Source organism: Diadema setosum, chromosome 6 (genome assembly GCF_964275005.1).
Source record: "Diadema setosum chromosome 6, eeDiaSeto1, whole genome shotgun sequence".
NCBI lineage: Eukaryota > Metazoa > Echinodermata > Echinoidea > Diadematoida > Diadematidae > Diadema > Diadema setosum.
In genome coordinates, this window is record NC_092690.1 from 1,700,211 (window position 1) to 1,713,618 (window position 13,408).

General features: G+C 37.5%; 1 protein-coding gene across 1 annotated transcript in view; it reads left to right on the top strand.

Moving 5' to 3' along the window:
* LOC140229887 (high affinity cGMP-specific 3',5'-cyclic phosphodiesterase 9A-like) overlaps positions 1 to 12,825 on the top strand; it is a 75,440-nt gene extending 62,615 nt beyond the window's left edge. Inside the window, exons 13-17 of the mRNA XM_072310091.1 lie at positions 7,426 to 7,542; positions 9,553 to 9,657; positions 11,150 to 11,278; positions 11,767 to 11,874; positions 12,746 to 12,825. Coding sequence (XP_072166192.1) covers positions 7,426 to 7,542; positions 9,553 to 9,657; positions 11,150 to 11,278; positions 11,767 to 11,874; positions 12,746 to 12,793 — 507 coding nt within the window. The 3' untranslated portion in view covers positions 12,794 to 12,825. The remainder of the gene's footprint in view (positions 1 to 7,425; positions 7,543 to 9,552; positions 9,658 to 11,149; positions 11,279 to 11,766; positions 11,875 to 12,745) is intronic.
* Positions 12,826 to 13,408: the final 583 nt, after the last annotated feature.

Genomic DNA, 13,408 nt, shown 5'->3' on the forward strand with positions numbered 1-13,408 from the left:
ACCTCACGTCTCTGAGACGTCGCCTTTAACCACTCGGCCATACGTCTCGACGAGAAAATATGAGGAACGTAAACTTATGTATGTGAAAGATGAATCAGGAATCGTTTCGTCCACCTTCCATTCTCATTTTCAGTTTTAAGCTGCAAAATTGTCAACCTGATGAGAAGATTTGAAAAAAAAATAAAATGTATGATTACTGCAGCTTATTGTCTCAGCTACAACATACTTAAGTTTCAGAGGAAATGAAGCAAAATCAAGTGAGGTAAAAGTGCTTGAGCGTTATCGTCTATGCATGGTTAAAAAAAAAAAATCCCCCCATAGACATAACACATAATCTTCGCTGATTTTGATATCTTGCCTTTAATCACAACTTCTAGTATGATGACGTCATCAAATTAGAAAACATCTACATGGACTTGATAGACAATTGTTCAAAGTATAACATATTCAACGTATGTCGTCAGTTTGGTATTGACTGGACGATCAAACACAGGAACATGAGGCAGCGATTAGTAATCTTCGCTGATTTTGATATCTTCCCTTTAATCACAACTTCTAGTATGATGACGTCATCAAATTAGAAAACATCGACATGAACTTGATAGACAATTGAAGGGGTCGATGCAATATAGTGCTAACCCACACAATGTTCATTTTGAGATAATCGCTGTTGAATGTTTGGAAAGTCCATACATTGTATATTGATAAAACATGAATGCATGCATTTTTTACCATCTTATTGGTTGAATTCAAATATGATATTTTCACGGAGGTTAGAGTGAAGGATAAGGATTATGAAAATGCTTAATCGTGTCATTAATTCCCAATCAATGACATCCCTACTATAGGCATATCATAATTTCTCATCTAAAATCAATGGTCTATAGGATTCATGCACCATTACTTGTATAGTGCATAAACTTTGCTTTTTAAGCTTTGAGTGAAACGTGTCATAGCATAATTCTGTAATTCCATCAGCAGTGATTGACATAATGAAGAAGAAATATATATCACATTGAACGCTTAGAACCTAACGGGGGGGGGGGGTATTATAGCATGATACTCGGGTTTTTTACTGCCCAGCTAGATGCCAACAACATCCATCACTCACGGCTACGCATAGAGAAACAGCCATGGCGAAAATAAAACTTTGCTTTCTCATAGGCACAATGACACAGAACCCCGTCAAACACACTTTTCTTGGCAGGGATGGACATGAAAAAGTTCATTACTAATACTAAACAGCGTATGCATTCCATTCATGTGGAGCTAGATACCTCTATAGCAACATAAAGCCTGTCTTCAACTCCGTTGATAGAACAATGACAACCTGAAATTTCAAAGAGATGAGCGAGACGCTATATACACCTGGCCTAGAGTTAATTTATTCAGTTCTCATTCCTACTTCAAGTTGGGTTATGTTATTGTAATCATTCCCATCTGCAGTATAACAAAACCAAAGTGAGGGAAAAGGGGAGAGAAAAACGAGAGGTGGCAAAAGGAAGACTGCATGCACAACTGCAATCCATAGCATTGCGTGTGACAAGTGAAACAAATGTTTTAGTTGTTATAGCAGTGTTTTATGAGCATAAACAGACAAATAGACAGACAATGTCAAATTTAAAAACCATCAATTTAATGTCAGAGAAGATGGTAAACAAGATGCATTGAAACCGTAACTAAATCGAACATATTCAGATATAACATTCTTGAATTAAAAACAAGATAAAGAAAAATAATGTCCACGTCAGGATTAAAAAAAAAAACGCCGCACGAACATGCATTATATTCTTGATGCAAAGTTCCAAGGATTGTCTCATTAATTTAAAAGCAATGATTCCCTTACCACCACCAGCACCACACCACAATGACGTCTCTAAAATCAATGGTAGCACATATCATTGTATCTTGCATTGAATTAGCTCCCTTTTCCTAAACTACCAGTGAAACGTGCCATATTATATGGTGTAATTCGATCAGTAGTGATTGACTTTAAAGAAGAAAGATAATGCAACAAATTGAATGCTTACCACATTGCTATAGGGCTATTCCAGTTTGGTACTGATCTGTTCTATTCTCCCAGATGCCAACAACACATATCACCTATGGCTAAACTAGTGAAACAGCCATGACGAAAATAAACGACAGAGAACCCTGTCAAAATCACTACACTAATTGGAAAGGTATTGCCCGAAATTCCTCATATAATATGAAGCAATATCAAGTCACTTCCTTCCCTGCCTGTCTTTAACTCCGTTTTTGTCAAACAATAACAACCTGGAATTCTAAACAGATAAGCGAGACGCCATACACCTGGACTAGAGTTAATTAATTCAGTTCCCATTCCTGTTAGTTATGTAAACGTACACGTTCCTAAATATCCTGCTACAGTATAACAAGAACAAAATCTAAATGAAGAGAAAAGGAAAGAGAAAAAGAATGGTAACAAGCGTGGCACTGTTTCAAGGGGCAATTTACAACATTACGCGTGACAAAATTAATGAAGCAAACCCAACCTCCAAACTCCAATACAAAACAAGGGAAATAGAGTAGCTGTGTTCATGACATCAGAGTGAAGCTGAACTGCTGAAAAAAAGAAAAGAAAAAAGAAATAAAAGGAAAAAGTCCTGCGGGACTCGATTAACTTCTCTCCTTCCGGTCGGGCATTATAAACACGCAGCGTGCTAAGCGATTCTGCCACACGGAAGATCCGAAGATCCTGTGCGAAACTTAAATCTATCTATGTATGCTATACACAACACAAATTTACATTGATATTCAGTTTTTTGGCGATATACGTCAAGTGACTGATAGCGCTGTTCAACTTCCCACGAGTGGCCGCGTGGATTCGATCAATATACAGTTACAAAGATAAATCGGGAATCGTTTCGACCAGATTCCATTCTCATTTTCAGTGATCGACAACGAAAATAATGTTAAGTAGCGACTTGAAGTATAATATAATATTGAGAAATATTCGTGAAGTCCAATTCTTTATGCAGTCCTACATAATTCAGATGAAATTGTTTCTGTCATGCAACCAATTGAAAATTTCGTGTGGTGTCGGCGTGTCCAAGTAAGTTGATTGGAAAGGATATGTGAATGAATATTTACCAATAGGTCTTTATATTGTAAAAAAAAAAAATCAAACATGGCCATGCGGTCTTTTAAGAGCCATTTTCACTTTAACATTTGTAATTTCAAGTCCAAGTTGCCAGTCAAAGCAATGTGGTCTCCAACACAAAACAAAGGGATATTGTGTGTGTGTGTGTGTGTGTGTGTGTGTGTACGTTTACATGAAAACGTGATTTCTACATGGACGAAGGTGAATACTCCATAAAAGAAAAAAAGCAAAAGATGTAAGTATTTTGTTTCGTGTTCTTATGGGGTTCGAACCCGTACGTGTGCAACCTCACGTATCTTGTGACGTCGCCTTTATCCTCTCGGCCATACGTCTCGACGAGAAAATATGAGGAATGTAAACTTATGTATGTGAAAGATGAATCAGGAATCGTTTCGTCCACATTCCATTCGCATTTTCAGTTTTTAGCTGCAAAATTATCAACCTGATGAGGAGATTTGAAAAAATAAAATGCATGATTACTGCAGCTTATTGTCTGAGCTACCACATACTTAAGTTTCAGAGGAAATGGAGCAAAATCAGCTGAAATAAAGGTGGTGAAACGTTGTCAAGTCAATGCATGGTTTAAAAAAAAAAAAAATCACCTCCCTTAGACATAACACGTCAACTTGTCTGATTTTGAGTCTTTACCTTTAATCACAATTTGAAGTATGATGGTAAGTCTTCTCGAACTAAGAGTGTGGAACGGAAGCTTCTACGTGAAAGATGAATCATGACGATCACCCGTGACCGACACATCTTTAAAGGGATCAGTTATTAGAGGTGGAAGACCTCGTGCCAAGATATTGTTTCAGCAATTCCAAAGCAATGATACCCTTACATTTAGGTATACCATAATTTCCCTTTGAAATCATTGGTATTATTCATGTACAATTGCTTGCTTGTCCATAAACTTTGCTTTATAAACTTTCAGTGAAAGGTGTTATAACATAATTCTGTAACGCCATTAGCAGTGATTGACTACATAAATAAAGATATATCAAATTGAACGCTTAGCGCGTATAAAAGGGGGATTTTAGCCTGATGTTGTGTTATTCACTGCTCAGATACCAACAACACTCATCACCTACGGTTACGTATAGAGAAATAGCCATGGCGAAAATAAGGTTTTCCTTTTCTTTGGCAGATAGACACACAACCCCTTTGAACACACTATAATTGACATGGAGGGACATGAAAAAGTTCATTACTACTACTAAACAGTGATGCCTTCTACTCATGTGGCACAAGATACCTCTATAGCAGCATAAAACCTGTCTACAATTCCGTTATTGGGTCAAACAATAGCAACCTGGAATTTCAAAGAGACGAGCGAGACGCCATACACCTGTCCTAGAGTTAATTTATTCAGTTGCCATTCCTGCTCCAGTTGAGTTATGTAAATTATTTTCCGACCTGTCTTGTGCAGTGTAACAGGAACAAACGTAGAGAAAAGGAAAGAGAAAACGAAAGGTGGCAAGCGGGGCACTGTATATCAAGGGCAATTTACAACATTACGTATGATAAATGAAGCAAATCCAACCTCCAGCCTCCGACAAAAAAAAAAAAAAAAAAAAAAGGGAACTTGAGTGACTGTGTGTCGTGGGGTAATGACATCGGAATGAGGCTGAACTGCCAAAAGAAAAACAAAGAAAGAGAGAGAGAGAAAAAAAAAATAATAGCGTCCTGCGGGTCCCGAACATCTCGTCCTAAGGTAGTGCATAATGACCATGCAGCGCGCTAAGCGACTATAAAGCCACACGGCTGTCCCGAAGATTGGATGTGAAATTCATATCTTTATATCATTTACAACATGAAAAAGTTCATTACTACTACTAAACAGTGATGCCTTCCATTCATGTGGCACAAGATACCTCTATAGCAACATAAAACCTGTCTACAACTCCGTTATTGGGTCAAACAATAACAACCTGGAATTTCAAAGAGATGAGCGAGACGCCATACACCTGGACTAGAGTTAATCAATTCAGCTCCCATTCCTGCCAGTTATCTAAACGTACATGTTCCTACCTATCCTGTTACAATATTACAAGAACCAATGAAGAGAAAAGGAAAGAGCAAACGAAAGGTGGCAAGCGGGACACTGTAACAAGGGGCAATTTACAACATTAAGTGTGACAAAATTAATGAAGCAAACCCAATCTCCAAACTCCAATACAAAACGAGGGAAATAGAGCAGCCGTGTTCACGGGTTACGTATACTTGGTAAAATAATACGATAAATGACATCGGAGTAAAGCTGAATTGCCGGAAAAAAAAAAAAAAGAAAGAGAAAACTTCCGCGGGAGTCGAACTTCTCGCCTTCCGGTATGGCGTTATGAACACCCAGCGCGCTAAGCGATTACGCCATATGGCTGTCCTGGAGATTCTATGCGAAACTTAAATGTATGATTATACTGTCGTGACAGTGCTGACTGAGATGGCGCTATTCAACTTCCCACAAGTGGCCGCGTGGATTCGACCAATATACAGTTGCAAAGAACAATCGGGAATCATTCCGTACAGATTGCATTCTCATTTTCAGTTTTTAACTACAAAATTGTCGACCTGACGAGGAGATTTGAAAATATAAAATGCATGATGACTGCAGCTTATTGTCTCAGCTACAACATATTTATGTTTCAGAGGAAATGGAGCAAAATCAGATGAGGTAAAGGTGCTTAAACGTTGTCAAGTCAATGCATGGTTTGAAAAAAAAATCACCTCCCATAGACATAACACGTAAACTTGTCTGATTTTGAGTCTTTACCTTTAATCACAATTTCTAGTATGATGACGTCATCATATATCAAAACCATCACATGGACTTGAGAGGCAAATGTTCAAAGTACAACATATCTGAATTTGGGATAATATTGAGCTTAAACAACAGAGATACGAGCAAATGAATGTCAGAAACAGTACCTCAAAAAAATCAATTCCACTTTTTTTATATAAAATGACGATTTGATGACGTCATCGCGTTTCTCTGGCAATATTGATACTTGGAATGTTATTTACAATTCATATGCTTTTGTAATATGCAATAGAAATATAGGGTCAACGGACGATTTAAAGAGCTATGACGAAATAAACAAAGACATGTTTTTTCACTATATTTGCAGAAAGACGCGCGTGCGGAATTTCAACTTTGACGCCTGTGCATTCCTTTGTTATGGGTCGAAATCGATCGGAAATCAATGGATACTGTTACTCAAAGTATCAGGAATCCAAATCAGTCAAAAAAAATGCATTTCCATGTTTCTTAAGCGCTCTGCGCGCGAAATTGCGCGGACGGACGCGCACGCGAGAAAATGTTTGAAACGCTTATAATTGTCTGAAACTTCGAGATTTCCCATTGGGAAGTCGTTTTGAGCCTTTTAAAATTTTGACGCGCGCTTACGCGCGCCTAATGATGACCTGGGTAACTAGCGTTAGAAAGTAAGATAGAGCGTGACCTGAACTTTATGTCCAGCGAAAATGATACAGAAATGACATCTAGTTATGAAGTTATGATTGATCATGTGACAAGGTCCGAAAATCACAAAATGGCGCCTAGATGACGTCATAGATATGTTACTGTCATGAAAACCTTATTGTGGCTAGATATTGTTATGAGACATGTTGACTGAAAATGTCATGTCATTCCGTGATGTCATTGTTGAGATATTGACGACACAAAATGTGGCAGAAAGAAAGAAGAATAAAAAAAAAGAGAAATTTTGACAATTACAATAGGTGATACGCTGATAGCGTATCACCTAAAAAGAGAAATTTTGACAATTACAATAGGTGATACGCTGATAGCGTATCACCTAAAGAAATAAAGAGAGATTTTGACAATCACAATAGGTGATACGCTGATAGCGTATCACCTAAAAAGACAGATTTTGACAATCACAATAGGTGATACGCTAAAAGCGTATCACCTAAAAATAAAGAGAGATTTTGACAATCACAATAGGTGATACGCTGATAGCGTATCACCTAAAAAAAGAAAAGTCAAGAATCTGTACATTAACACTCGGCAAGTAGTGACCCGTTGACTTCTTTAACTCATTCAGACTATTCTTTTGTTCGGTTTGGTTTTTGGTGTAAAAAAAACAGCGACCTTCACAATGTCGTAACTCCCCAATTTTCATATGATTTTTTTATTTAAACCGAATTTTTTCTGCTGTGCTGAGGAAATTTTACTCTTCCCTTTAGACCAACTTTAACTGGCCCGGAATTGTTTTACGGTGGAAAATACCCGAAAGACTCGAACACTGTATATTTCTTTCCACCTTCGTCCCTCTGTTTCCTAGGGAATAATCATGCTGATTATGGCCACTGACATGGCTCGACACTCTGAGATCCTGGATCAGTTCAAGGCACAGGTTGAGGGCGGCTTTGACTTCGGCAACCAAGAGCACCAGAATTACGTAAGCAGTTTAAGCATGTTTTCAACATGTGTAGTTTATTATTTTTATTTATTCATTATTTTCGTTTATAATATTCTTACCATTTATTAAATGAGTATCATAGGTCTCTGCTTTTCGACATATTGTATATGAAAAGCTTGCTTCCAAAAGGCGCTATATAGATCCAATGAAAAATGATGGATTTAGCGCCATTTGGAAGCAAGCTCTTCACATGTGTCACTTTTACCTACAGACAAGTATTCAGAATGTCTATTTCTTTCTTAAAGCATGGTTCGTTTATGAATTTATATTTTTGTTGAAAGAAACATGAATGAATGAATGAATAAATGAATAAATAAATGAATATAATCTGAAGCATTAACCGGCCGTATACAAATGGTTGGTAATGTTGGTAACGGTGTGAAATAAAGCTTTACATAGTGTAATCCAGTCAAGTATTATATGTGACAGTGCACCTCAAAACGAACATAAAGTCGCACACACTGATTTTGCGTGAGGACTGAAAATAAGTGAAATGGGTCAACCTAGCCGAACTTGCCTTTTTCATATTTTCTGAAAGAGCAGGTCTTCTTTTACATTATGCTAAAATTTGGTATCATAAAACGGGCAGGAAAGTGTGTTTTTTAGCAGTTTATCTTGAACATTTTTGATAGAATAGTGTGATTAGGTGTGTCTTCAGAATCCCTTTTTCATTTCTGAAAAACCTTGTCCACACTCTTCACTTTCAACTCTAATAACTTTTGAAAGAATAGTGCTACTGCTTTGAAAGTTGGCATTAATTATGGACAGAATGTGTTAATGAGGCATGCTTAATTTCAGTTTAATCTGATAATCCCTTCATTGTTGTTACTCCAGTGGTTTACTTCCTGTTTTTTGTCCCATTCATCGCACAGCCAGCACGGTTTGGTAAAGATTAAGCGCTTGAATAGACACTGTACTTCAGAGCCTCTTTTCTCAGTTCACACTTTTCCTGAGGTTGTGCTTTCTTTCCAATATTTAGATAGGTTAGGAGAGTCCATTTGATTTGAGTTATACATCATTTTAAAGCTTAAAGTCTGCTCTTTCAGAATATGGTCTTAACTAAAAATTCATGTCTGGCGACTTTTTGTTTGTTTTGAGGTGCACTGTCACATATTGTCTTTAAAATTGTCTTCTTTCCTTTTATGAGTGTTATTTCTCCTTCTAGATCGACATAGTTAATAATTTTCCTACCTTAATTTTACTAGTTAAATTTTATTTGAAATGAACAATGAAGGTTGTTATAAAACGATTCCTTTATTGTTCCATCACCATTAAGACCATGACTTAATAGGTGATTAACCACAAAATCTTCACGTAACTATCATTTGTGTGTGTGTGTGTGTGTGTGTGTGTATGTGTGCTTCGTAAAATATTTCACCCACTCTACATCAATTGTATCAGTAGAAAAAAAAAACAACAACTGCATTGAGGTGATTGATTGCGATCGAATTCACTGTTGTAGCCCAGTAATCCAGAAATCAAGTTTTAGGACCAAGTCAGGGATAAACGTTCATCTTGAACATAGTTGATTGAAGACGTGCCAGAGTGGAACTCGACGTATGAAAACGGTTGAAGTTCCTGACAAGGTTACTTGTCTTCACTATGTAAGTTTTTGAATAGATATTCGAATCAACTTTCCGTGGTAATTTATATCCATGGTATGCAAGTGTGGATGTGCATACTAACATCATACTTGGCAGTTGCCAACCACTGCAGTCTCAGATACCAATTGTCGTAGTCTATCAAAGTGTAAAGTCGCCATGTATACATCTATGGAAACTGGTTTTAAGCAACCTCACCTGTCCCTATAGAGTGTTTATGCGTGCACCTGGTTCCAGTCTAACCTATGACGAAAAGAAAAACACAACAAAACAAAACAAAACAAGCAAAAAAACTACGACATCATTACTTCGATACTCTATGGTCCTCTGATTATTGTATTACATTGGGGTTTTCTTTTTTCTTTTTTTTTTTCTTCTCACGGCTCAGCTTCGCATGGTTTTGATCAAGTGCTGTGACATCTCTAACGAAGTTCGACCTTCCGATGTCTCCGAGCCATGGGTGGACTGTCTGTTGGAAGAGTATTTCATGCAGGTAAACATCCATTCGTGTGTTTGTGTGTGTGTGTGTGGGGGGGGGGTGTTCAAATAAAAAAACATAAAACAAAAAAGTGTGTGTGTGTGTGTGTGTGTGTGTGTTTGTGCGAGTACGAGTGTGTGTTCGCTGAGTTCATAACCATGTTGATACTATAGGAGGCTCCTTCTTTCATGTAGGGATCAGTTCTCTGTGCGAGAGCATCAACAAAACTTCAGTTATGGAATTGGAAAAAAAATGAAAGAAAAAAGCAAACAAAGAAAAAAAAGGCAAAACACACACAAAAATAATAATAGTAAAAACTTGAAAATGCATATATTTCGAAAGGGAATTTGCGTTGTATGACAAAAACAGTTACAGCTCGTTATTCCGAAGGTTCGGTATTCCGAAGGCTCTTCAGTCCGAAGATTCGTTATTCCGAAGGTTGGTTATTCCGAATTTCATTTTCGGATTAACAAATCTTCGGAATAACGAACCTTCGAAATAACGCCACAAATATTCGGATTAACGAACCCTTTTTCATTTTCGGATTAACGAACGTTCGGAATAGCGAACCTTCGGAATAATGAACAGCACCCACAAAAACAAACCTCGGTGGTCTAGTGTAGATGACGCCTGTCCGGAGATCTGGAGGTCGTAGCTTCGAATCCTGCTCGAGTGTACTCCCATGATTTTTTATCATGGCTTTGCACTACTAAAACACTGATCAATTCAGTGCTTATTTACGTCGATGTAGGGTAATTTGTCAATCAGTTGAAACGACAAAAACAAGTTCAATAATTTGGATCATCTTTAAATAAAAATGAACATACTGATTACTGTCAGCTGCAATGAAGGGCCATGTTCGCATAAATTGCGCGCATATTCATAGGAATCGGAATTACATATTGCAACCGTAATACTTATGTTACATAGTGTAGTCGCGTAGGGGAGGTGGATGTAGTGTGCATAGCTATGGGGATGTACTGGTAACAAAGATATTCATTATTCCGAAGGTTCGTTGGTTCGAATCAGCTTTGAATTTTCGGATTAACGAACGAAATAATGAACATCTTATTTTCATTTTCTGATTTACAGACCTTCAGATTAACAAAGCTTACTTCATTTTCAGAATTACGAGCTTTCGGAATAATGAACCTCCGGAATAATGCCACCTACAGAATATGATGTTCAGATTAATGACCCTTTTTTTCATTCTCGGATTAACAAATATATGTAAATGAATTTAGTGTGTTTCGGAATAATGAACCTTCGGAATAACGAACTTTACATCATTTTGGGATTAACTGACATTCAGATTAACGAACATCACCCAACCAGATGTGGCAGAAGTTTATGGTTGGAAGAGTTCTCATTTTAACTGTTCATATTGTTGTGCCTTGTCTGTTATGCATTATCATGTTTTCGAATCATGTTCCGATCTCGTCGAATTATGAAACAAACAGGATGTCACAGATATCGATATCACGTTACGTCACACATATTCACACAGAGTGATCGAGAGAAGCTGGAGGGACTTCCGGTGGCGCCCTTCATGGACCGGGAACAGGTGACCAAACCCACGGCCCAGGTGGTCTTCATCAAGTATGTCCTCATCCCAATGTTTGAGGTGGTCTCCAAGGTAAGATATAAGAAGAATACACGGAAGGACTTATACTGAGTCCTGTCATCAGAAATGATGATTTTAATTTCGTGTATACCTAACATTTATATTACAACATAAGAATTCATCTCAATAAATGCGTAACATATACGTATGTGTTTATATTAGTGGTTCTTTGCGTAATACGATTACCTTTTTTTTTTTTCTTGAAATCAGCACTTGCTCAAAAGAGCCTGCAATACGCCCTTATTAAGATCTTTATAATCAATTCTAATCTAGATGAATTTGGTAAACGAAAGAACCTCCAGAAGTCTCTATAGATCCTATTATGCATGTAACCACTGGGATCTTGCAAGAATATCGTGTGGTATTTATAGATAGCCACCATCTTCGCCGCCGGGGAAGAAAACTAAAATCCTGGCAGTAATCGTTTTATCACACTTTACGCGTCTTACTACAAATTGTGACGTTTGGTTTTCTATGATTTCCCTCCATCTTATCTCCAGCTATATCACCAGCTGGATGACTCGATGGTAGAACCACTGCGAAGAGCCCTCTATCGGTACGAAGAGCAGAAGGTCAAGGAAGACCAGTTCAAAGAGAGAATGAGAGAGGTAGACGCGCCTACTTGATGAATATTTTTATTGATTATTTTGTTTGTTTGATTGCAATGGATTTGATTCGAAGAAATATAATAATGGTTTGTTTATTACATTAATCACATAAACAAAAATTTACATTACCAATAATAACTACCTAAGCAATCATCGAGAAGGATTGCCACTATGCGCGGTTGCTTGCACACTTGACAACCAAATAAGTTTGTCGTACATTAACATCAAAGCAAGGAAATAAGGAATGAGGATCTGATTCAAATAACTTATCTTGGCAGGATTAAAAACAAACAATAATTTTCTAAAAATTCATTTTTAAAGGGGAAGGCTGGTAACTGATCAGTGGGAATCAGTGGAAATGCTGGGAGATGAGTGTTCCAATCCTTATGGGATTCATTCAAGAGTTCATTGTATATCTATTGTTGTGTGAAAATGATTTGCTTCAGAACGGTCTCATTCAAGTAATGTGCAGATAAATGCCCCGTCACTGACCAGGGACGCTAACCTGGAAGCATTAAACTGCACATTACTTGAATATGAGACCATTCTGAAGCAAATCATTTTCACACAACAATAGATATACAATGAACTCTTGAACGAATCCCATAAGGATTGGAACAATCATTTCCCAGCATTTCCACTGATTCCCACTGATCAGTTACTAGCCTTCCCCTTTAAGTGGGAGGCATTTTTGAAAGCCTAAAATGATTCTTAGCACTTCTATTCATCATTATTGAGCAGCATCATGAATTCAAGGATTTGATTCTCTGGATTATGTCAACGTTCCTGATTTGCTACATGTTCAATATCTTCCGAAATGTGGGTAAATAATGATATTGTTCCAACCTTTCGCTTTCGGATTTCTTGGCAGAACGCACGCATCAGGGCAGAGCAAGAAGAGACAGACAACGCCCTGTAAATGCCAATAGTGAGACTGAACATGGACTGATGTACCATTTATGTTGATTTTTTGTGTGTTTTCCTTTAATCTCTCCAACTCCTTTGTCTTCAGGGCGAATTGCACTTGAACCGTAGCCTGTGACTTTGGACTTTCTCTTGCAATCATTCGATTTGATTGTTAAGGACATAAATTTTAATTTTCATTTGTGTGATTTGATTCTGATTTTTTTTTCTTTCTCTCCTGTTCTCTATTAATTATCATTAAGTAACAATCTATTAATTAATAATCTGTTCCCCTAGCGGTCCCTTTAAGTACCCTTAATTATATAAATCAGTACAACTAAGGGTGCATGAGTGCCCCTAAGGGTGCATAAAGTACCCATGATGATACAAATGAGTACCCTTAAAGGTACAATAAGTACCCCATAGGGTGCATGTATGCACCCCAGGTAGGGGTGCACACTGTGTACCCCTGTATGGAGTACAGATGTGTACCTCTATGGTGGCTTGTATAGGGACAAGCATCTGTACCCCTAGGGGTACATATTTGCACTCCTATTTTTTAGTGTGTACAGGATGGTTATCAAAAACACTGAGAAGAGGAATGAAAGTGTATCATGTAAAGCATTCACCT